General features: G+C 47.6%; 6 protein-coding genes across 6 annotated transcripts; 3 read left to right on the forward strand and 3 right to left on the reverse strand.

Annotated features, from left to right (window-relative positions):
* Positions 1-1,868: 1,868 nt before the first annotated feature.
* TREMEDRAFT_34070 (uncharacterized protein) lies at positions 1,869-2,968 on the reverse strand (the record flags this gene model as incomplete). Its single annotated transcript, XM_007006903.1, has 3 exons — positions 1,869-2,376; positions 2,431-2,609; positions 2,819-2,968. The coding sequence occupies 3 exons, from the start codon at positions 2,966-2,968 to the stop codon at positions 1,869-1,871; spliced, it is 837 nt and encodes a 278-aa protein (XP_007006965.1).
* A 1,364-nt stretch (positions 2,969-4,332) lies between these two features.
* Positions 4,333-8,214, forward strand: TREMEDRAFT_65015 (uncharacterized protein; the record flags this gene model as incomplete). The annotated part of the gene is made up of 14 exons (XM_007007131.1): positions 4,333-4,418; positions 4,640-4,719; positions 4,887-4,953; positions 5,023-5,143; positions 5,378-5,531; positions 5,619-5,829; positions 5,966-6,048; positions 6,182-6,204; positions 6,249-6,276; positions 6,609-6,811; positions 7,326-7,812; positions 7,833-7,915; positions 7,936-7,990; positions 8,129-8,214. 14 exons carry the CDS (start codon positions 4,333-4,335, stop codon positions 8,212-8,214), a joined length of 1,767 nt encoding a protein of 588 aa, XP_007007193.1.
* A 144-nt stretch (positions 8,215-8,358) lies between these two features.
* TREMEDRAFT_65016 (uncharacterized protein) lies at positions 8,359-9,957 on the reverse strand (the record flags this gene model as incomplete). Its single annotated transcript, XM_007007132.1, has 3 exons — positions 8,359-8,408; positions 8,671-8,767; positions 9,025-9,957. 3 exons carry the CDS (start codon positions 9,955-9,957, stop codon positions 8,359-8,361), a joined length of 1,080 nt encoding a protein of 359 aa, XP_007007194.1.
* A 693-nt stretch (positions 9,958-10,650) lies between these two features.
* TREMEDRAFT_57660 (uncharacterized protein) lies at positions 10,651-13,672 on the reverse strand. The gene is made up of 10 exons (XM_007006994.1): positions 13,387-13,672; positions 13,123-13,170; positions 13,031-13,070; positions 12,980-12,989; positions 12,845-12,936; positions 12,212-12,719; positions 12,004-12,044; positions 11,592-11,875; positions 11,277-11,521; positions 10,651-11,144 (listed from the first exon to the last, which is right to left on the reverse strand). Exons 1-10 carry the CDS (start codon positions 13,485-13,487, stop codon positions 10,810-10,812), a joined length of 1,704 nt encoding a protein of 567 aa, XP_007007056.1. The 5' UTR covers positions 13,488-13,672; the 3' UTR covers positions 10,651-10,809.
* Positions 13,673-14,495: 823 nt separating this feature from the next.
* Positions 14,496-16,169, forward strand: TREMEDRAFT_40713 (uncharacterized protein). The gene is made up of 4 exons (XM_007006967.1): positions 14,496-14,897; positions 15,110-15,287; positions 15,402-15,495; positions 15,763-16,169. Exons 1-4 carry the CDS (start codon positions 14,611-14,613, stop codon positions 16,077-16,079), a joined length of 876 nt encoding a protein of 291 aa, XP_007007029.1. The 5' UTR covers positions 14,496-14,610; the 3' UTR covers positions 16,080-16,169.
* Positions 16,170-17,357: 1,188 nt separating this feature from the next.
* TREMEDRAFT_40715 (uncharacterized protein) lies at positions 17,358-21,903 on the forward strand (the record flags this gene model as incomplete). Its single annotated transcript, XM_007006968.1, has 9 exons — positions 17,358-17,398; positions 17,445-19,088; positions 19,178-19,336; positions 19,464-19,581; positions 19,644-19,766; positions 19,914-20,123; positions 20,277-20,554; positions 20,669-21,107; positions 21,221-21,903. 9 exons carry the CDS (start codon positions 17,361-17,363, stop codon positions 21,740-21,742), a joined length of 3,531 nt encoding a protein of 1,176 aa, XP_007007030.1. The 3' UTR covers positions 21,743-21,903.
* Positions 21,904-21,971: the final 68 nt, after the last annotated feature.

Below are 21,971 nucleotides of genomic sequence, written 5' to 3' on the forward strand. Positions count from 1 at the left end.
TTCAGACATAAATACGAGGAGCCGCTGGTCTGAAGGTTTGTCACGAAAATGTGAATAATTCGTTATAGTAAATCCGCCATGGTCAAAGAATTATCGATGTCTGATGACGAAGAGAGGGTGATTAGATGTTCGATGGTCGAGTCTGATTGAAGTGATTGGTGAGAATGTAAGAATCTGCGGGGGAAATGGTTGTACGAGGTGGAAGACGGATGAGGTAAGTGGTTTGTAAAGGAGGAAGGAGGTGGATGAATGGAGGGTTGTCGAATTGACCGAGTGGAGTGTCGAGTTGGGGAGTATGTTGATAGTTGAGGTCCAAGAGACGAAATGGAAAGATGGAAGGAACAACGTGCGATAATGGTAGGGATGACCGAAGGACGATAAGAAAAATGGATGATAATCGGATTGATTGAGTATGTTTTGATGGGTAGACAAAATGACGAGTTGGGATCAATTTATCGTCAAAAGTGGCAAAGCAAAAGTGTCAGCGATGATTCGTTTTTCTGGGTGTTTCCATACAATCGATACGACTGCAACGCGTACGATGTCACGATGAACGATGACGACCGACGTACGACGGAGGATGTATTAAAATAGTAGAGAGAGGATAAGCTATGGAGTCTAGGTCGGACACCGTTAAGACTAGATGGCGAGTGGGTGAAGATACTGTAGCGCGATTGAATTCGCGCTTCTTCTTCCCTTGGGTCTTTCTAAAACTTTTCGACTTCAAATGGTGGTAAGATGAGACGGACATAAGAGCATAAACGTCAAAAATGGAAAGAAAAGAAGCGATGAGAGCGGAAAATGACCCACAGGTAATGTCTCGACCTGGTACAGGTGTCGAACAATAGCACCTAGCACCTAAGCACTTTTGAGTCTATCCTAGACGTTCAAACAATTGTTTTGTCTGAATCTTTCAATCGATTGATTGTTCAACTTCCAAATGAACTTGTATCCCAATCAAAGTCGTCAAAACGCAAGAACAGACAAATAAGAAGAACACGCCTTTTTGTCGAAATCGGTGATTGTGAAAAAGGGAAGAAACCTCTTCTGGTCTTTGTCAACCTTTCTTATCACTGATAAAACCTCGACGCTGAAGCCTTATGCGAGCCAAAGGCAACGCAGGCAACAGCTTTCGACGAGCTCAAAAGCCTTGGTTCTGAATGAGATGTTTTTCGTCTTACTCTAAATAGATGTGGCCAAAGGTCGTTCGTTCTTTCGTCCGGTCGGTTGGTGGTGTAAGCAAAAGAATGACTTGACCCTGAAAGAGTGGAAATGTAAAGTGGGGGGATACAATAAGACCAATCTCTTTTTCTCCCACTCGCACCTTGGCTTTTCACCGTTTGGCGGGAGAAAAGTGAGAGGGGCGTAAATACGCCGTATGTTGCGATCGTAGCTTGTTCGCTTGGCGCGAGGTGAGGACTGCTAATTTGGACCATGAAAAGCTCGGACCAATGGAAAATCGCGCAACTGCCAACAGCCAGAATAGATTCAAAATTGCCGAAACCCCGTAGAGTGACGTCATCGCCTCCACTGTTTCCGACGGAACAGCCACCAACCCACAAACGTGGCTATGTACTACTCACTGCTACAGCGCCATGGGCCATAGTGGCATGTAAGTAATACGCAGTCCTGCTGTGCTTTATATGACACCCATGTTTGAAAGCATTTGAAAAAGCATTATGATACATGTAATCTACTGATATACACTACTGACATTGTTGATATCTACGGAAAGACGTGACAGAGATGGGAGGGAAACTCGATTTCTAAGGGTTGAGGGGGATCCGGGTACGATAATGTGACATTGTGAGGTTGATAAATGAGGAACTACGCAAAGGATCATATCGAGTCGCTGTATCGCTGTCCGACTAAGCGTCCATGTCGAACAAGATGACTTCTGCCACTTTCTCCCCGATGTTCTCAACCTTCACCACATCACCTTCCACTGCTCCATCCACAAACACACCATCCCCTTCACCTAAAATCGTCTCCTGTCCATTATTACCGATAACTTTTATCAAAGCTCCACTTCCATCTTTCTTCGAAGCTTCGATCGAATATCCCGATGACTGTACCACTTGAAGATACACCAGTTTATCCGTTGACCCTTCGACAGGGTTGAACCTGGGTAATACAGTATGTGTCACAGGATCGGCTTTCGGTGATAATAAAGAAGTGAAAAAGTGTAATGGAGCATGTACAGGAGTTGGACCATCGGCTTCTCTGACATCTTTAACAGTTTCGTATCCTACCGGAGCGACGATATGTGCGAATTTATCTTTCTTATCGGCGTCGGTAAAGTGACGTGTGTAATATTGAGGTTTTAATGCACGTTGAGATGGACGAGCCCAGATTTGTAAGAAATGAACTTCTTTGCTGAGAAGTCAGTAAAAGCTGAATTGATTTGGAAAAGGAGATGATCAAACTTACTTTGGATGATCGTTGTATTCCGAATGAGCGATTCCAGTACCACCAGAAGTCATTTGAACGTCTCCTCTTTTCATAGTTTCGACATTTCCCATGGTATCTTTGTGAGATAATTCGCCAGAGAGGATATAGGAAAAGATTTCGGCTTCTTGATGACGATGGAAGGGGAAGCCTTGACCGGGCTGAGGGTTAGTGGTGTCACTTTTCATCGTTGGGTATATTAACGAGTCCCTTCTACCAGGGTTGCTTGTCACTACCCTTCCTCCTCTCGGACGATCGGGAGCGAAGTGAGAGTTCCAAACACCGTCGCGATGTAGGAGGTGGGGATGAGGTGGGTGATATACTTAACGGTGTACTACAGCAGAGGAAGAGGTTAGGGAAGAACACTCACAAATACCCTATCCTCATTGATGACCCTCAACGGTCCATACTGAACGAAATCTCGATCGTAATAATCCGCAAAGGAAAAGGTGTGGAAGGTCTTTAACCAACCATGATCATCACCTCCTCTTTCTTCTGAAGCCCTAAAGCGGAACTGCATCTTCGCCGGGGCGGTTTGAGCACCTATAGCCATATCGGATAATTTCCTCACGCCGAGTTTGTTCAAGTTCGAGTTGATGTTGAATGAAGGACGTATAGAAGTAAAGGTTCGAAGTAGAGTAGCTATGATTGCTAGTGATACAGCAAGTAAGATGAAGCGGTAGGATGGAATGATGGGAATGGTGAATATGTTGATTGTGTCTGTTATGAATCGGATGAAAGAGTGGGTGAGTAGAATAGGTATTTATCTCTTTCAGATTGACTACTCGCAGAGTGGAGATGACATATAGACGTGAAAGGTGGGAGTTGGTTGGTCATCTCATACGTGTTGAACATGGTGAGAAAGGGGAGAAAGGTGTGAGATGGAAAAAGAGAAAATTGCCGGATTGGGTAACGGATTCCCGGCGGTTCTCACTCATCTCACAGCTGATTCAACCGGCGTCTTCTAGCAACGTCACTCCGTTGTGTATAATACGAGGTATGACGAGGTGGAGGTGGATGTCATGACGTCGAGTTGACAAAGCTGCTAGCTGCTAGTCGCTTCGGCGTTGTACAAGCTAGAACAGGTGAGTGTCTACAAAGTCCAGTAAGCGTATCTACCAGTGACCTCAAAGTTCATCCTTGCCTTAATAACCCTTGCACGCCACCAACACTTAACTTACCATGCACCATGCACGTATCAGCTTACAGCGTACCCTCGGTCGGGGTCCACCCAGCAAGATGAAAGTGGACAGCGACTCCCGGGTCATCCATCCTTCACAATATCATACATATAGAAACGGCAAGTAAGTGGCAGCATGCAGCAGAAACGCACGAGCAACAAACACGAACAACAAGAACCTCCACAAATCACCAACACCACCCCGTTTCATCCTCCCCTCCGTCTATCTCAATCAGTCCTCCTCCCTACCTTTCCTCTCATGCCTTGCACGTCACTTCACTCAAAGCCTCACCGCATTGACTCTCTCTGACGGCAGACACAAAACGTACATGAAACGCATTAACATCCTTTGAAAGTTCTGGTCAATCTCCCCCCGATTTACGCTCTACACTCAAGGGAGCTTTATCGATATCAGGGCTGAAGGCCTGGGTCCTCCATGATCCGCCTCCACAGGATTGATCAGGGATGACATCTGTAAGAACGAATTGAATGAGAGGGGGTATGAGATTGAGATTGGAGTTTACGAGTACTTTTTTCTGATCTTGACTCATCACACTCATTTTACATACGTTCTTTAGCTTGAAGCTTCTCCATTACAGCTGGAGGTGGTCAGTGACTGGATCACTGAATTTTCCACGATATCAAAACGATAGTCGGTCAAAGAGAATAGGACGGTATTCCAAACACACAGGGTTTCGGTGAAAATGTTGGTCAAGTTGTTGTTTGGGACTCTGTACGGGGCTTTGGCGGTGAAAGCAGATGCTGGGCCTTATGGAGTAGGAACTGATCCGTGAGTAATCTTTGAATCTCTTCGTACTATCCTCGTACTACCCGGAGGTGGTGTCTCAACTCCTCAATGCGGTCTCAAAGAATACGGAATGAGGACTGGGTGTGTGTACAGACATAGCTTGGGTGGTGGAATATAAGAAAAGACATAACCCCGAGTTTTAGAGAAGCCGTTTCTATACACTGTGGTATGGAAGGGGAAAACCGACAAGTTCTAACGAACAGATTTTGGGTCGTTTCGCACGCTCCTCTGACTTCCGTTAGATTAGATCCTATCGTATCTCCTGCTGGGATTTCTGGCCATAGTGAGTGTTATCAATTCTCTTGCCCCTGGCCCGGATCATTCCTCAAAACCTACTTTCCCCTCGCAATTCGGAATCAAAACAGATTCTCATTCTCGTATGCTCTAATACGCGACGCAGAAAATGCTTACTGCTGCGAAGAGAAGCAGTAGGACCCCACTCACAAACAGCCCATCAGGTAGTCGGAGGATCAGCATTCGGACCGGTGTACGATTATGCCGCTTCACAACAAGCAAAGTGAGTTTATGTCTTCCGAGTGAGGATGTTGGACGACCAACCACAAGGGGAAAGACAATTAACATCAAGATGTACATCAGCCAACGTCGCGATTGATAAATCCAATTATTGGGCACCACAGTTATATCGTAATCATCCTAATGGGACCGTTTCGTTGGTCAAGTTGACATATGCTAATACGTATTATCTCGTGGGTTCAACTTCTTTTGCTTGATATCTTGCTAGTATCCTTACGGCATTCCCACGATGTCTACTCCCCAATCTTTCCTTCAAACACCAGGTCATCCTTGAAGGTGGCGACTCTCATTCGTTGAAACTCTTCTCCGCATTACCTGGACTACCTGACATTTGCCAGGAACCAGTCCTTGAATAGCGATACCACTGCGTAAGATATATCGCGCAAGATATTCGATACTGATGACAGACCCGGAAAGCAGATGGGGAAACGGTCGTTCCTTTCCCTCCTGGGTTCAGAATGTTAGTTGGCGATCCCAATCGACAGACGTACAACGAGAGTGATCCTACCAACGCAGCTATCAGTTATGCTTGTTTAGGAGTCAGTGGACCTGAGACGCCTGGTGAGTAGTTAAGACCATCAAACTTCGATCTCAGATGGTGTGGCAAACCTCATTTCACTTCATTGTTATCACCTTTTTCATCATCAGCTTGGAACGGTAAGATCACGAATCTTCTTGCCGATCGAAATGTCACAAAGCCGTGGCGTTGGTGTGCGGTGAAGGGCCACCGGGGTGATGTTTTGGGGGTATATCGCTTACATTTCTTAGATTTCCCAACTCAAAGTTGTCCAAGCAACCTCCGAGCACAAGCTTTCTTTCCTCATTGTTGGGACGGAATCAATAACTGGCTTCCTAATAGGTAAGCTTTCACCGACTGATCCCTAAAACCTTGTTCTCGTTCCACGTGAAACCGGTGTGATGTGATCGTCAATGGAGACGTGGAGGCGTGTGCGACGTATAACCACCTGGAGGGGATTCGTTGAGCTTATCTCCAGCGCCCACGTAGCTTTCAGCTCAGAAGGGATGTACAACGGAGGTGGGAAATGTCCTGATAGTCATCCTAAACGGATTATGTCCCGTGAGTGTTTTTTTCTCATCCCGTTAACAAATTCTGTCAAAATACCCCATTTCATACTCCAAAGTGATTGCGATGAAAGAGTGATCCAGTTTGACGGGCATTGTAGTGATGAAAAGGACGTAGCTGATGACAGTATTCTATGAATGGCATTACGAGGTTTGTTTCTTCATTTTGTAGCATCGGCGATGCTGATTCAGAAGGACGACTTCGAGTATGAACCTGGTGCTCGTGAGTTGATACTCCTAAATCTTCCTTCTTCCTTCTTCCTCTATATCCTGAAACGCAAATACTCGCTGTGGAATCCTCGTCCAGCGGTACTCCCAAAGCCTATCTCTTCGCCTTCTCCCCGACTTGACTCAGATACCATCACAAAACAATTCATCCGTCTGCTCTACAGTATCCATTAATCCCGAACATCAATTTTTGCAGGTCTTCCATTCTGCCCCACTTTTCTCATGACACACCCCAACAAGTATCCCAAAGTTGCTCAACGAAAACATACCATTGATCAAGGCAATGTAATGACCAAAAACGTAGAACTCGAATATCACTGACATCAGGCGTCTGGGCAACAGGTGATACAGTCGGTTATTCCTTCCATGCGGATTTCACAATGGGTTGGCCAGATGGTTACATGCAAACTATCTTCGATGCCGGTGAAAATTGCGCGGTGGAATTCGGACTAAATAAATGTCCACCTTTGGCGTCACATTTACAAAGTAATGGAGGTGATTGTGTTGTTGATAAGAATTGGGTGGATGAGGTGAGTTTTGGAATGTTTCTTTCTCTGTCTTCGTCTCTGTGTCTTACTAGTACTTTCTCCAATATCACCTATCCATCTATCTATCTATCTCTCTACTTCTCACTCTGTTTATTCGTTTTGAATATTCTGGATACGGTTTATGTTTTACTGCGGATTATATCTCATGACAAAATATACATTTCCTACTCTAATCTTGGCCTTTTACGGAACCACGTTTCCTTTCTACAAGAAACGCCCCACCACTTCATTTTCGTTTTATCTGCCTCACTATACCACCTCATGTTCCTTCCCCAGAACCCAATCTGCGAGTGAATCATCTTCCATGTCACATGCACAGAAGCGTCCAACCGTCAATTATGAAGATCCCTTTTATCTCTCCCTCAAAAACCAAGTTCTGACCTTTGATCTATCACCCTTCCAAAGAGAAAAGTGTGAAAAGTCAAAAGTCAAAAGTAGGAAAAGAATCTATTAAACTTCAATTCTGCAAAGAGAAAAGTTGATGCTGACACGATAGGACGTCATCGGTCCTTTATCGAAATTACCTGGAAATAACGCAGAATGGGGAGGTTCAACACCGAAAACTTCTATACCGAATTACGTCGAAACTGTAAAATTGAATTCTCCAGCTCCGACATATACCGATGGTTGTTCACTTGATTCTGCCGCTTGTTCAACTTCTGTCGGTTCTTCTTCTCCACCGAACTCTGCAACTTCTCCTTCTTCTTCTACATCTTCGATATCTTCAGCTCCCGCTTCTGGCGTTTCTAGCATTTCTGGTGGATCTAATGGTTCTGGCAGTTCATCCGCCGCATCGATATCGAAACCCACATCTTCTTCTATCACATCCACCTCGACACCATCAAAATCGTCAATGTCTAAATCGACAAACCCTGGAGGTGGTGAAACTCTTGTGGCGGTACCTTCTTCTTCTTCCTCGGCCATTTCCAAAGGGTCATGTGGACGTAAACGCGGTATGAAGAGACGTCGTAGACGGGACAATGGTCAGTATTGATCAATCAAGTCTTGCCCGTGTCTTTGGGGGGTTTCGACCACGAATTCCAGGATAGTCAAAGAGGATCAGGAACGAAAGATAAGTATGATCGTGTGGGTGGCTCAGCGACAAGCGGCTGATCAGCGGGCAAGGGTGGGAAGGGGATATACCTGTGAATCGACACTTATGTGAGCATGTGAAGTATAGATTTCATAGTGAAGAAGCAGGTGGCCAGCTAGCAATTATCAACTTGAGACTGGTTCTCGATGCATGGACTATTCGATACAAATGTAAAAACTGACACTATGTGCAATGACGATGCCTAGGTATAGTAGGTTGGATCATGGGTTGTGGTTTGTGGTGTGAGATCAAAGAGTTGGACCAATGGAGAACGAAGAGCTATGTACAATGAATGTCAACGTGAGGGAAGGATTTGGACACTGAGTGAAGGAGGAGACAGAATTTGCGATAGCCGACAGAGTGAGGCTGCTTGTGACCAAGTTGGATAAAGAGTGAGACATGTTGCCAATGATACTCGTCGAGGAGATTTATCAGGTCATGAATTGAGTTGTCTGGCAAGACGTTTTTGCGCAGCCATCTTTTGCACTGTTTGTTAGATTTGAATATCAACATTGTGAAGATCCGCCGCGGGAGATATTGTCGTGAAAAGGGTGTGATGCCTTGAGGAAACCGCAGACGTTCCGAAGAAGATCATCAGGAAGATGATGATGAGAAGAGAGGGGGAAGAAATGACTAGACCGAAGAATCCGTACGAGTCGTGTGGAGTATGAGGGAGGCGCTGAAAGAAAAACAGTCAAAACAGCAGTGATCTACAGGAGAGAACGAGAGAAAAAGAGGAATCACTCACTTCCACTTTCTTTATGTCCAAATTGAGGTATATTCTCTGCAATCGGAGAATTCTTTCGACTACCTCCACGCTGCTTGGCTTCTCGAAATTGGTTTAGCTGAATATCAGCGGGGACTAAAATGTCATGTATACTCCTGCGTTCTCGCCCCACACCACGTTCGAAGGCTTTTGAGACCTTTGCAAGGAAGTGAGCTTGGAGCGGACGGGTGGGAAGGGTTGATGGGTTGAGTATGACGTAGGAAGGGAATGTGGAGAGCCAGTCTAGAGAGCTCTAAAGGGAAAAGAAAAAGAAATGTGACTAGGGATAAAAGGGTAATGTCATAGAAGGATATGTGTGTTGTCGCTCAAACCCACCGTATGATTATACAAACCCCAAGTATACTTCCTCAGTCTATCATCCCAATCATCCGCTTCGACGCTAGTAGTTGGTGAGCCGGCATTTTTTCTATCTCCCTTTGGTGAATCTTCTTCGCTAGATAGAGAGGGTGAGACTATACTGATTGATGATGCTGTGGTGCTTGGTGTGATGGATAATCCTGGAACTTCCATCTCATCCATTTCTCTGATAGTGTCATCGTGGTCATCGACGAGTGGTGATGATGTATCGATGTGCTCTGGTGATCCATGTTGCCCAGTCTTCCTCCCCTCCACACCCTTCACATCTCTCTCCTTCCCTCTATCATCCTTCCCAATGTTAATGTTGACAGCGGAAACAAACGGTTTTCCACCCCCATCGACTTTGTCTGTCCTTGTTTCATGTGCATCAAGACCTCCAGCCAACTTTGGTATGTTTCCAACCTCTCCAAGAGGTCGTTTAACTTGATCCTGCTCTGGAAGTGTTCGTGGGATACCCTTCAACCCATGTGTAACATCTTCACCACCACCAGCTCGATTCATCCCAGACGCACCACCGTTATCGACGCCACTCCCACCAGCCACCGGTCCCCCCATGGGTGTATAAGGGAAAGGAGAGTTCAATGATAATGATGCCAACCCTTCTGGAAGGTTTGGAGTGGGACGAGGTGTCAAATCATCTTCTCTATCTTGGTTGGACATGTGAGGGAGGGTGGCGAGTTGTGGAGGAAAGATCGACATGGTCATATGAATTCCTTTCTTTTCTTCTTCGTTTTCTTTTTCTTCTTCTTGTTCTTTGTTGTTGTCCGATGCGAATGTTGATTCTTGTTCCCTTGGTTGATCAGAAGGAAGGATAGGGTTCAAGGGTAAAAGATGAGAATCGAGGGAAGGGAAGGAAGAGATTGAAAGAGAAAGAGGTGATACATAAGGCATCTTTCTTACGTTGCAGTGCTCGGCGACCTTGTGGGTTTGATCTCTCGGCCGTTGACGTAGAGAGACAGTGGAAGGGGGGATCGTCGTAGGTGTCTAGACAATGTCGTCACCGTCGTCACTCTTCAACTGTTCACTTGACCCCGCTTACCCGTTACCCCGCAATTCCCCGCGTTGTGAGAGTGAAACGTAAAACTTACAAATGGTCGAGGGTAGAGGCAGTGAGTCCGAGTCGTCGGCCGTCGGTCGTAAAGCGGTGGATTTAGGTAAGCCGTTTGCGTGAGAAGGTGAGAAGGAAAGTTGAATTATGACGTTGAGGAAGAAAGGAAGAGAAAAGTGGTTTATTTAGTAGACATCAAGTCTTTACTTTACATGTACTTCGTAATGGTGATAAGGCAAGGCGGATTGATGGGTTGGCTGATGGTTTATGAGAACTCCAGAAGCCAGAAGCCCACTTGTGGCCGAGAAGGGCTAGTCGTACTCACCTGACATGCTTTGGTGGAGCGAGCAAGACACTAGGACAAACTGATGGAACGGACACGATTCTCAAAGGTCCACATGACGTAGGGCGGTCATCGCCGCTACATACCGTCCCATCGGTTTAGCTCCGGGCATTTCGCCGATCGCCGCCGAACTCTATAGCCATGACGTCAGACTGTTTTCATGGCAGCAAAAGCGATTAGAGACTTAGAGTAGCAAGACGAAGCGAGACAAAAGATGCATCTTATCCGACAAGACAACCAAACAACCTACAACCTACAACCTAATACTTTCTTCTCCCTCCTATCCTGAAACCAAGCTCATTGTGGATGTTGTTTAAATAATTGACGATGTTTCCATGCTACTCACCTGCTCTCACGCCTCTAAAACAGCAGTCCTCACTCCATCAACCTTTTTCTCATCCACATCTTCAACATCACCCGTACTGCTCGTCCCTTTATCTTCCGCTTCCAAACGAGCCTCACGGATCTCACGAAGGTTACCTTTCCCAGCGGCGTAAATCTCCACTTCGTCCTGACTCCATTCCCGGAATGGTATGTCTTTGTTCAACAGGTAGTTAGGTTGGGGAAAGAGACGAACGAGTAGGTAGTATGTACCCCCTGCTGCTACACCAGTGGTGATGAATGCAAAGTAATATGAATGGGTGAGAGCGATGTCATGTTTCTGTACGGCTCCCATAGCTTGAAGGACTGAAAATTAGCAAGAATTCCTTCTTCCTCAGAGTTATCTCAATCATGACAGAGCCACCTGTCCCGTGTACTCTATGAAGTAGTGCGGAGAGGGAGTCTGGGAAGCTGGAAAAGAGAAAAGGAACCACGTACATCCGGCAAAATTGACCCCTGCACCAACACAATAAGCCACAATAGCTCTCCAATTGATACCGTAATTGTACCAATAAGGTCCCCTCCTATCCGCCGTGTACATCCAAGCGAGGTCGAGACGACCCTTGGAAACAAAGTAATAATCGCACATGAGAATGGCGGCGATGGAGAAGAGGAAGATTTGGTAAGAAGAGACAAAGGTGATGAAGATTGAAGCGGAGCCAAGGAGATACCATGGGTTGATTCTGTGTGTTAGAGTTTTTTCTTATCAACACCAACCATAGAGTTTATCGAGTTGTAAACAAAAACACTCACACAACAGTGATGATCATCACAATACCAAACGCCCTTTTCACAGTCAAGTACTTTGGAGCCAAACTAGCAATGTCGTTACCACCCGGCAGGACATTCTCGAAGATACAACTGAACAAAGCGGCGTATCCGAAACCTAGAGAGATGAAGAATGCTCCGGCTCGATGAGAAGCGTCATAGTTGTCCCTGAGGATATTAGAGAGATATGTGAGAGGGTTCCAGATGAGAGTAGGATAAACTCGGGTGGAAGAGGCAGCTACTATCATTCCGATGAGGGTGGTGATGAACTTGGTGTCAGCTGGTTGTATCTTCATTCACGGAGGCAGGGGTCAGCTGCACTTGTTTGGTAGAAGATCCTCCCCTGGACGCTTTTGACAAAGAGTGGAGAGGCGAGATGGAGGGGTAAGAAACTCACGTTGGACATGGGGAAACCGAAAACTTGACCGAAGATTGGGTCTAATCATCAGTCTCTTCCCATACTTCCATACTTGACGCTGGAAATCACCGGTCAGTAGACTCTAGGACCAGTTCCATCGCGATGACAGAGACATGATCATGTCCAAAGCAACTCATGAATACAATAAAATCAAAACACTAGAGGAAAGAAACAAGCCAACACTCACCATTCGGTTTGGTAGCATTCCTCTGCCAATCCGCAGCGTTACTAGCAAAAGTAGAACAACCCGCCGCAGCCAACAAAGTGAATCTCACAATGAGCCAAGCTTTCGTACTTCCATGAACCGTTGCTTTTGCCGTCAAAGTGTCCCCGACTCCTCCGGCTGCATGAAGAGCCATAGCTAACATCCCCACGGAACTCAGGAAATAAGCAACTAGCTTGCCCTTGATCAACCAAGGGAATTTCGGGATCGACACGAAACATGCCGCAGCGGTGAGGAACCAAAAGATGAAAAAACCAATCATGTCTGCGCTGGTGAGAGCGGAATTTGATGGCATGTGGTTTTTGATCCTGGCGAAGGAAGGGAATATGGAATGGAGTAGGATTGATATACATTGACCACCGGTGACTGTGTTGACACCGTTCCATACGCAGGCGGAGAGAGCGCGGTTGAGAATTGGCCAGTAGGCTCCGTAGACTCCGAAAGAAGAACGACAGTAGACGGGGTATGATATCTAGGTAGATTAGCTGATTCACTTTCTACCATTCCCGACAGAATTGAGCCATGTGAAGGGTATGGAGATGAGAAAAAAGAAGGATGAGGGGTACGGAGGGAAGTGGAGATGTATCACAAACTCACATGATATACAGATCCAGCACGTCCATTAATGACCATGAAGAATGAGATCAATAGATATCCAAAGAACTGACACAGTATACCGTCCCATACGGCTAGTTCGTCAGTCTCTTTTCTCGGTACCCTGTGAAGACATACATATACCATACTGATTGTCAGTGACAATCACTTGAGAGCAAAGAAACTTACAGTGAGGAAACTACCACCTCCAAGCCAGTTGGCAACTGTTCTGATTGGTCAGACCTTGATGAAGTCGGGCACAGTGGAAAAAGACGACTGACCCGACGGCGGAGAACCAGAAAATGGTGAACGTCCAAAATCCCCATGTTCTGAGAGTCAGCATTCGTAGGTCACCTCAGTACGCATCCGTCTTTCATGATTTCAGCTCGATGAAAGGGTATCATTAGGACGACGGATTGATGGGAAGGACGACACGGTGAGATGGAAAGAGCAATACTGTGAGTAGAAATGCCGGTCAAGACTGCTGCCGAGACGGAGCGGAGAGATGTCCAAGGGGTGATTAGAAGGAAAGAAAATAAACCCACCGATTCTCAAATGGGACAGGTAACAAATCATCATTCTCTAACACTCTCTCACGCCCTTCTGAGCCTCCCACCTCGAGTTTCGGTAATTTGAAACTGACCATTTTAGTAGTAAAGTTGCCCGCCCTCGTCCCTTGATATTATGAACTAAATGTCTTGTCTTCTTGATTCGTTGTCAGATGTTCTATGTAGCTTTCTATCACCCACCCTCGTCCCTTCAAGAAATCGGATGATCGTTGGGAAGAGGTGATTGATTACCTTTTAAGCGAAGAGAAGGTCAGTATGGATTCGGTCAAGAGTACGACATTTTGGATTTTCTTTTACTGGTCAGTCATTTCATGCTTAGGTATCCTACTTGGTCCACTCTGATCGGAGATGAGATAGCGAATTGATAGATAAGAACTCGTGGTAGGATTACCCTTGCGGTTGGACCCTTGCTACTACAGTAACAGAGGGGGGAGGGGGGAGGGGAACGTCTCTTCACGAAGGGTCCTGAGTTCACCCTAAGCGTCCCTTTGGATGTAGTAGTCAGCCATGTGTTCAGTGACAAGTCAACGCCAGTGATCAAGATCCGAAGGGGAAGTGAGCAGGAGGGCGAGAGAAGAGCAAGAGAAAAAAGTTGTCCAAGGGAGACGTAGAGCCGAAGAATCACATGGTGACTTTTCACTTTTTCTTTTCCTTATCTCCCGATCGCACATGTCCGATTCCTCCGAGATCCGACAGCCGCGCCCGTCATGTACCGCACCGTACACCGGGGTACCGTGAGCACGAACACTTTGGAATTGTCCTTCAGCAGAGCCATCTAGCATCCAGGCCAATATTACTAACCCTTTAGTGCCCTTGGTGACCCTGGTACCCTAAGCTGGGAAGAAGAAATCTAACTACTGTATTTGATTGGGCAGCCATGCAGCTTGCACGCCTGGAAGAAGCGGACTCGGCAAGTGCGAACCAGCCAGGAACCAAATGGGCGAAATAGGAGATACGATGTGACCGGATCTTCTCTGATCTATGCTTGTTACTTTCGGCTTTGACCTGGTGTCAGTTTTCATTCCGAGGATTGAGGGGTACGCATACCTAGGGAGTGACAGTTCTAAATTATGTTCAAAAGTTGAGAAACAACTACCAACCTCGAGACAGTAGCAGGCCTACTAGTGACTCAACGACTGTCGTGAAAGAACATCGATCAGAATTGATAGTGAAGTTGAAGAAAAAGTGACACCAAGAAACATGCCCGCACCGACTGAAAACCTCTCTGCTCTGATCACTTTCACCTTACCCACCTCCGCCTTGGACCATGACGAATCTATCTATTTGACTTTCCCTCCTCCGAGCGAAAGACCGACGGAGACGGTACGTCTTTCAGTAACCGATCTTCGTCCGACTTTGGATGGGGAGCAAACTCCGGGAGAACAGTTGAAGGAGAAAGGTTATGCAGCTGCGAGACATAAGAGTGAGTGGGTGGACGAGTTGCCTAAGGAAGATGGGACGGAGAGGTATCTTGAGGAGACTGCTGCGTGAGTGTTCTTTCCTTTTCATGTTCATCTTCTTCCCAACATCTCGACTCATGACGGACTATCCCGACGCTTAACTTTCGAATCGCCTGACCTTAAGTCCGGAACTCATTTGCTGTCTACGTCTCATTCAAACCACATTCTTGGATGGACGAAAAGTCAAAGAGACACACGAATGTCCCATACAAGTTATGGCGAAGAGCACTAATATCCAGAGCAATGAAAGAATGGCTAGGATGTTCATACGTCATCGCGTGGAATTCGGTCGTCAGGAAGAACCAAGTCGGTATGCCACAGAAGCTTGTACCCAAGCAACAAGGTCCAGAGAAGGGCTTCGTTCCTACTACAAGGGTTCAACCTGTCGCCTCTGTCGCTCATGTGGATCAGAACGCTGTGAGTGTCTCATTCACGATTGAGCATTCGTCATCACCCTCACTTCTAACACCTCGTCGATGGGTTGTCCCGTCACAGATACCTTGTCTGAGACACGATTGTGCTGACGATCAGCAATGGGGCAAAGAACTCTGCGGCAAGGCAATGGGAAGATCAGCAGACGAGGTGAAAAGGGCGATGATCGTCAATCTCTGGAGACCTCTTCATGGTGAGTGATAGACTCTTATTCTGTCCATAGCCTCCCCGCATCTGAGCAGTATGGTAATGTACTGTGCTTGGTGAGCGATAAAGCAGGAGGAGTCAAACCTGCCCAACGACGAGACACACTTTGTTTCTTCTGCTCACACACATATCTTTCATCAGGACTATCTGTCAGGGATTGGGGAAATTGCCACGAACTTGATCCGTCGGTGATTGTCAAAGCGGAACAAATGTTTCAAATAGGATTTGGAAGTACAGTACGATGACACTCCAGGACCCGTCACCAATGCCCCTCTCTTCGTCTGCCCTTACCCGACCCTCACTCCACAAGACCTCGGAACTCACGCCTCGCAATACGGATTCGGACATGACATTCATCATTCCCCATCGCAACAGTGGGCGTATATCCGACATCAAATGCCAGATGAGGTATTGCTTCTCAAATGTTATGACACGGCGCAAGGAGAAGACGGTAGCGCTTTGTATTGCGGTCATGTGGCGGGACAAGTAGGGGAACAGGATTGGGTAGATGGGGAACAAGGCGCTGCGAGGGAGAGCGTCGAGGTGAGATGCGTGGCTGTTTGGGAATAGATCCGTCCTTGTGCTTTCATCAAGACAGACATGGGTATGAATCATCAACACTTAGTCTACTACATACACTGTCCAAGTAACTATGTGTACAGCTTCTATGAGTGCCTCTTGCAGGGCGCAGGGCGCTAGTGCCACACGTCACGTGGTTCTAAACGCGTTTTTGCGGGCGTCAGCCCCGCAAATCTACTGGGGGTGATTCAGGGTTTTTCTGCGTAAATTCTACGTAAGTGCCTGGAAGGGTTTCCCAGCTGATCATCAAGGGAAATCACAGGGAAATCAGTGATTTCCACATGGCAGACACATGGTTGACATGCGAGATCCATGCATTCCTTCCATAAGCTACCCCTCTCCCCTCTACAGGTAACCCAACCCTTCTATGCAGTTATAACAGGCAATATTCTAGATGCACTGCTTCTAAGCTATGGGGGCAAAATCTATCCCTCGCAGCTAGGCAACAATCCAGGAGAACTGACCAGGAAGTCACCAGAATACATCTCCTCATACCTCTCTCCTCACAGGTCAAGTGTGTACCACCTTAAGCTGTGGGTGAGGTTTTACCTGCAAGCTAATTGGCTGTACATAGTCAGTGATTTGGTGCATGTTTAACTATTCATGCAGCTGTCAGTGATGTCCCATTACCTGCAGGGGACAATGATTGAGAGGTTTTAATGGGCTTGACCGGATTGGATCCAGGATATGAGAAGTGTTGCCAACTTGTTGTTTCTCAGGCCTAACATGCTTCCATTCGGATCCGTTGCATACCTACCTGTCAAATAGGCACGTGGCAGCCATCGCCCGTTTTCCATCGCCTCTCGAAGTCGATAAACCTAGTTGAACCCTGAACACTAACCTTCGTCTCTCCACTCCACCTACTCACTGTACACGATTAACTCTGTAGCATACCCATGGCACAGTGACCATCAGCTCGGACTTGACCATAAGCACACTCTCAAGACGACTGGTCTCAGACATTTCGTTGATAATCTCCCTCCTCGGTTCGACAATTCCCCACGGGCACGGCGTACCGACATCGCCCCACTTACTACCACCCAACCGTTACAGCTTCCCCCCATGAACCGTCTCAACTCTCATACTTCTCCTCTTCCCCCGGTCCCTCCCATCCCACTATCCCCAATGGCTCGATCTATTTCCGTATCAACCACCGTGTCCACCAAATCCACCAGCACCACATCAGCCCCTCATGGTCGAGCCTTGGGCTCACCTCGCGTACCCATACGTCGCGTGGAGAGTGGTTCCAAAGACAAGGACAGACAAAAGGATATGGATCAGTTAGGTTACATGTACTCGCTGCGAGTCGCGTGAGTCATCTTGACCTTTCAGAACTCGATGTTGGCTTATGAGCAGTCTCCTTCATCATCATCTTTCTAGACCTCCCCCACCTCGAACGAACACGATGTATAGTAACGGATCCACAGCCCCATCACCATCACCAGGTCTCAACTCCCCAGCATTTCTCTCTTCCCCACCAATCTTACGTACTCCAGATCCACAAAACTCTCCAAAAAGGACAACCACCCCTCCCACCGTACGTCGAAAATCATTTGGTATAAGTCTCAAGAGATCCGATCCTGACGCCCTAAAACTCCCAAAGGAGTTTCTCATCGATTTCTGGAACACTCTCTCCGAAGAGCAAGGCGATACAGCTTGGACAAATGGTGTTCAAACCTTACTTGGCCTCGTTACGAAAGGCAGCAAGACACCATCAGGTATGAACCTTCGCGAGATACCTACTCTTCTCGACGCTTTCACAAATTCTCTTCCACCTCAGACTTTGGGCACGGCACCAACGCACGCTCAACAGACCCACTTCCTCCAGTTACTCTATAACTCTCTCCCGCGATCTTCTCACTTCTCCCCTCTGGCTCGGAACCAATCTGAAAAAGACAAAGATCTCCTCTTTCGTCTCCGAGCAGAGGTTCAGTCCTTCATGCTACCTGCTTCTCCTGATCCCGATGCTACCACAACACGTACTCCTAAATACCTCGGAGACACACAGAAAAGACAGAGCAGTCAGAACGAAATCAAACGCAAGCCAAGCCCTATTTGGGTGGAAGACGCTGATGGTGAAATGGTCGAGGCGGTAGGCATGGTCTGGAACGTACCGAAAGATGTCCTCGAGAGGGATGCCATGAACATACGTCGATCCGGCTCCCTCGAGTCGCTTTATCTGACCGATCTGAAACGTACCATGTCGGCCTTGACCGGTCAGAGTCAGCAAACACTTCCCCCATCGCAACGAACCCGTCAGCTCGCCCTCTCTCAGAGCCTTTCTAATCTACTCAAAGATTTCCCAGATCTCGCCACTCCTAGCTCTCCGGTCGACTATGCCTTTTCTGGCGGTGAACTGTTCTTCACTCCCCCGAGCAAAGGTCAAGTCTTTGTGAAGCTGATTCAACGGGCTGGCGAGGCAGGACTTGGGGTCAAGACCAGAGATCTGGTCGAGAAGTGTCGTGATATCTGGGGGATCGAAAGTCGTCGTGAGAAAGAGCGTGAATTAGAGGCTGTGATAGCTCGGTGGGGTAATTCCATTGACACGAGAGACGAAATTGAGACTGGTCATTTGGTGGAAGAAAACCTAAGAGATCTTTCCGCTCTTCTGAATCCTAGCGAACCTCTTCCGCCGCCTATCGTTAAACTGTATGGTGATCTGGTTGCTCTACTCTCTTCTGCCATTTCCAACATCTTCCCTACGTCCAGCGTGCCACCTCCACCTCCCAACCCTTCTGTCTTGCCCATCCTGAGAGCGGCTCCGGACCTCTTGCAGCGGTCATCTGCGTACAAAACACTACAGGACTTGGCAGATGAGATCAAGGGTCAAGCCGTTGGTGAATACGTCGTCATCATGAGTCAATTTGGTCTGGGTGAGACGAACATTGGTATCTCTGCCAACGGTAAAGATCAACAAGTGGAAGCATTCGAGCAGGTGGCCGACTGGATGGAGACGGAGATCAGCGGCGTTCGAAAGACGTGGAGAGACGGTCTGGGCCCGTGAGTCTTACTCTTCCTCATCACTTCCAACATTATGTAGGGGTACATGACCATGACACAGTACAAGGGGAAGTTCAGCTCACAAACAGTATGCTCAACCCTGCCGGACTCATTCTATCCAAACAACTTCCTCTCTTCCTCGCCGAACTGCAAATCCTTGATAAACCGCGAGGGGCAGCCTCGGACGTGTTCACCTTGTACGAAACAACCGGGCGGTTATTATCACACTGGGAGGATCTATGTCCAGAGTGAGTGACATAGTTTCAATTCGCGTCTGTAGCTCGATTCCCTTGCTGCCACGATCTCCTTGCGCACCACTTCTTCTCGATGAAAAAATTGAGTAAAACATGTGAGGTCATATGGCTGACATCACAGACAAGAACACGCCTTTGAACTTGATGCCTTCTTCGAACCACATGTCGAAGCATGGTTGAGGGATACTCAGGATAATAATACACACGAATGGGTGTCCCGAGCCGTAGGTATGGACAGTGTGAGTATCACTACCTAAAGTCTTTGTCGCGGCTTATATCACAGTGGGTTCCGGAAGGAGAGAACAAGCATAGTCAGAGTGTAATAGACTTATTTGATTTCATCAGAGAATCTGCTCAGGTGATCCTGCATGACTTGCCTCTGGGGGAGTACAAGCGTGCAGTATACTTGATTGATCTCTCTAGGGTGAGTAGCTCCTTGCTTTGTCCGTGTCAGTACGCCGCCGGTGTCATTGTCGGTGGAGTTGTGTTGACTTTCTCGTCTGACGTCAAGTTTGTGTGAGGGGTGTCAGATACAACCGACGGCAAGCATTATGCGATCGCTGACATGAAGACGGTTTCAATAGCTGTCTCACAATATGCTTCCACCGTTCTCGCCCTTTTCAACGCGGACATGAACCCCAAATTGTCCACTCCTACTGCAGAATTGCAGAATAAACTAGATAAGATCGGAGGGAAGGCGGGTAACTGGTTGGCAAAGGGTCAACAGGCTGTCAAATCGCTGGAAAGAAAGAAAGTTGATGGTTTTATGGTACCTCCGGTAGTGAGTATTTCAACTCATGTCCTTACCTCATGTGCCGTGCTCGAGTGGTTTCGTGGAAGTTGGGAAGTGCGTTTTCGTCTCACTCTCATGAGGTCATACCGTCGCATATGTAGAAGACAGGTCGCGTCGTCTGTGACCGCCCGCTAACCCCAGGCCTGCGTCAAGCTCACCGACATGGGGGCAGCCCGGATATCCCTCGACGACCTCTCCTTCGCCATGGAAGCTGAGGAAACGGCCCGCATCATCAACCTCAAGCCCAAACCTAGCTCGCAAACTGTGCGCCACGTATTCACTGTCAATCTCATGCGCGGTGAGAACTTGAGTGGTAAAGGGAACAAGGCGCCTGACGCGTTTGTGATCATAAACGATAAAGAGTCTGGCGAGCGGTATTTGAAGAGTCGCACCATGCTCGGAGCGGAAGATCCCCGGTGGTGAGTGATTGTCCATTGTCTGCCCCCCTGACCGCCCAATGCTTGTGCTGTTTTCAATGCAAGTTCGTCATCACATCTTTCCCCCTTCCTTACGCTGGCCCATGCTGATGAAAGGGAACAATCGTTCGAAGTGTCTGTCGGGAGCTATAAAACCCTGGAACTCTTATGCTATGATCGGCAACTCGTCGGCAAACATGACTTGATTGGCTCGAGCACGTTCAAACTCGATTCCAGAGCATTCGTGGTCCCAACCCGAGATATTCTCGTACCCCTAGGCCGAGGAATGGTACATCTGCGTGTTTCGATGGAAGGTGGAGAGAGACATGACATCGCGTATCACCTGGGCGTCGCAAGTCGAGCGTTGGAACGTGCAGCCGATGACATGGTTCGCGAACTGGTGGACAAGATGTCAGAGTTTGTCAAAAGTCAATTGAGCTTGGTGACGCTACATGGGTTGACGAAACCGAAGGATAAGAAAAAGGTCAAGCAGACGTTGACGCAGGAGGATATAGATGGGAGCTTGCTGCCTCTTTTTGACTATCTCAATGATAATGTGAGTCATCGAGTTGCCATGACTGCTTGTTCCTCAATCACCTTATCCGTCAACTTGGCTGGTCCCACTGTGCTCGTCCAGACTGCCAGATTGAGTTGTTACTCACACACCAGTTCTCCGTCTTCTCCGTCACATTGACCCCGACTACCCGTATCCGAGTCATGCTCGCCCTATGGCGACGTGTCATCGATATCCTCATATCTCTCCTCGTTCCCCCTCTCTCTGATCGACCCACCAATCGTGAACCGGTCACGGGTCAGGAGACGGACATCATCTTCAAATGGCTACAGACTCTCAAGGCCTTTTTCAACGCGTCTGAGCACGGGACGGAACACGGTGTTCCCCTCCAACAACTTCAGTCTGGCGTCTACAAAGATATCGTCACACTCGGTCAGTATCTGGACTTGCCGACACCCGCGTTACGGGAGAAATGTCAGGCGGCGGTCAAAGCGGCTTGTCGACCAAGAGGCACCATGTCCGCTCTGAGTCTTGATGCAGGAGGAGACGATGGGGATAGAATGGCAGAGGTCCTCCTCCGGATTGCCAGGACTAGAGAAGGAACAGGAGAGTTCCTGAGCACTCAGATACAAACTCTGACCAGGGCAAGGGTGGAGAGGCAGGCGGCTGAGATATGAGAGGATCCGCCGATGGTACAGGTGTACCGGATACCCTTTGAAGTCGAACTAGTGGAGAAGGGGAAATGGAGGAATTGGTGTTCATCTGGAAGTGATATTATCGATCTAAGGGGAATCATCTGTATAACATTGTAAGACCATGATATCATTCACGTTCGTCCAGCCGTTGAGAGGCTGTGCTAATCTAGTCGATTGATTACCTCCTTGACTTTCTGACCTCATCAAGCTC

This window comes from Tremella mesenterica (assembly GCF_000271645.1).
Source record: "Tremella mesenterica DSM 1558 unplaced genomic scaffold TREMEscaffold_12, whole genome shotgun sequence".
Lineage (NCBI taxonomy): Eukaryota > Fungi > Basidiomycota > Tremellomycetes > Tremellales > Tremellaceae > Tremella > Tremella mesenterica.

What these genes read in the sequence shown, in the direction of transcription:
- TREMEDRAFT_57660 (XM_007006994.1), bottom strand. Translation starts at nt 13,487, where the DNA reads ATGGTCAGTTTCAAATTACCGAAACTCGAGGTGGGAGGCTCAGAAGGG. An exon ending in GTGCTGGATCTGTATATCAT is followed by an intron (nt 12,720 to 12,844) that starts GTGAGTTTGTGA and finishes TAATCTACCTAG; the next exon opens with ATATCATACCCCGTCTACTG. An exon ending in GTGATGATCATCACTGTTGT is followed by an intron (nt 11,522 to 11,591) that starts GTGAGTGTTTTT and finishes TCTAACACACAG; the next exon opens with AATCAACCCATGGTATCTCC.
- TREMEDRAFT_40713 (XM_007006967.1), top strand. Translation starts at nt 14,611, where the DNA reads ATGCCCGCACCGACTGAAAACCTCTCTGCTCTGATCACTTTCACCTTA. An exon ending in TATCTTGAGGAGACTGCTGC is followed by an intron (nt 14,898 to 15,109) that starts GTGAGTGTTCTT and finishes ACTAATATCCAG; the next exon opens with AGCAATGAAAGAATGGCTAG. An exon ending in CTCATGTGGATCAGAACGCT is followed by an intron (nt 15,288 to 15,401) that starts GTGAGTGTCTCA and finishes GCTGACGATCAG; the next exon opens with CAATGGGGCAAAGAACTCTG.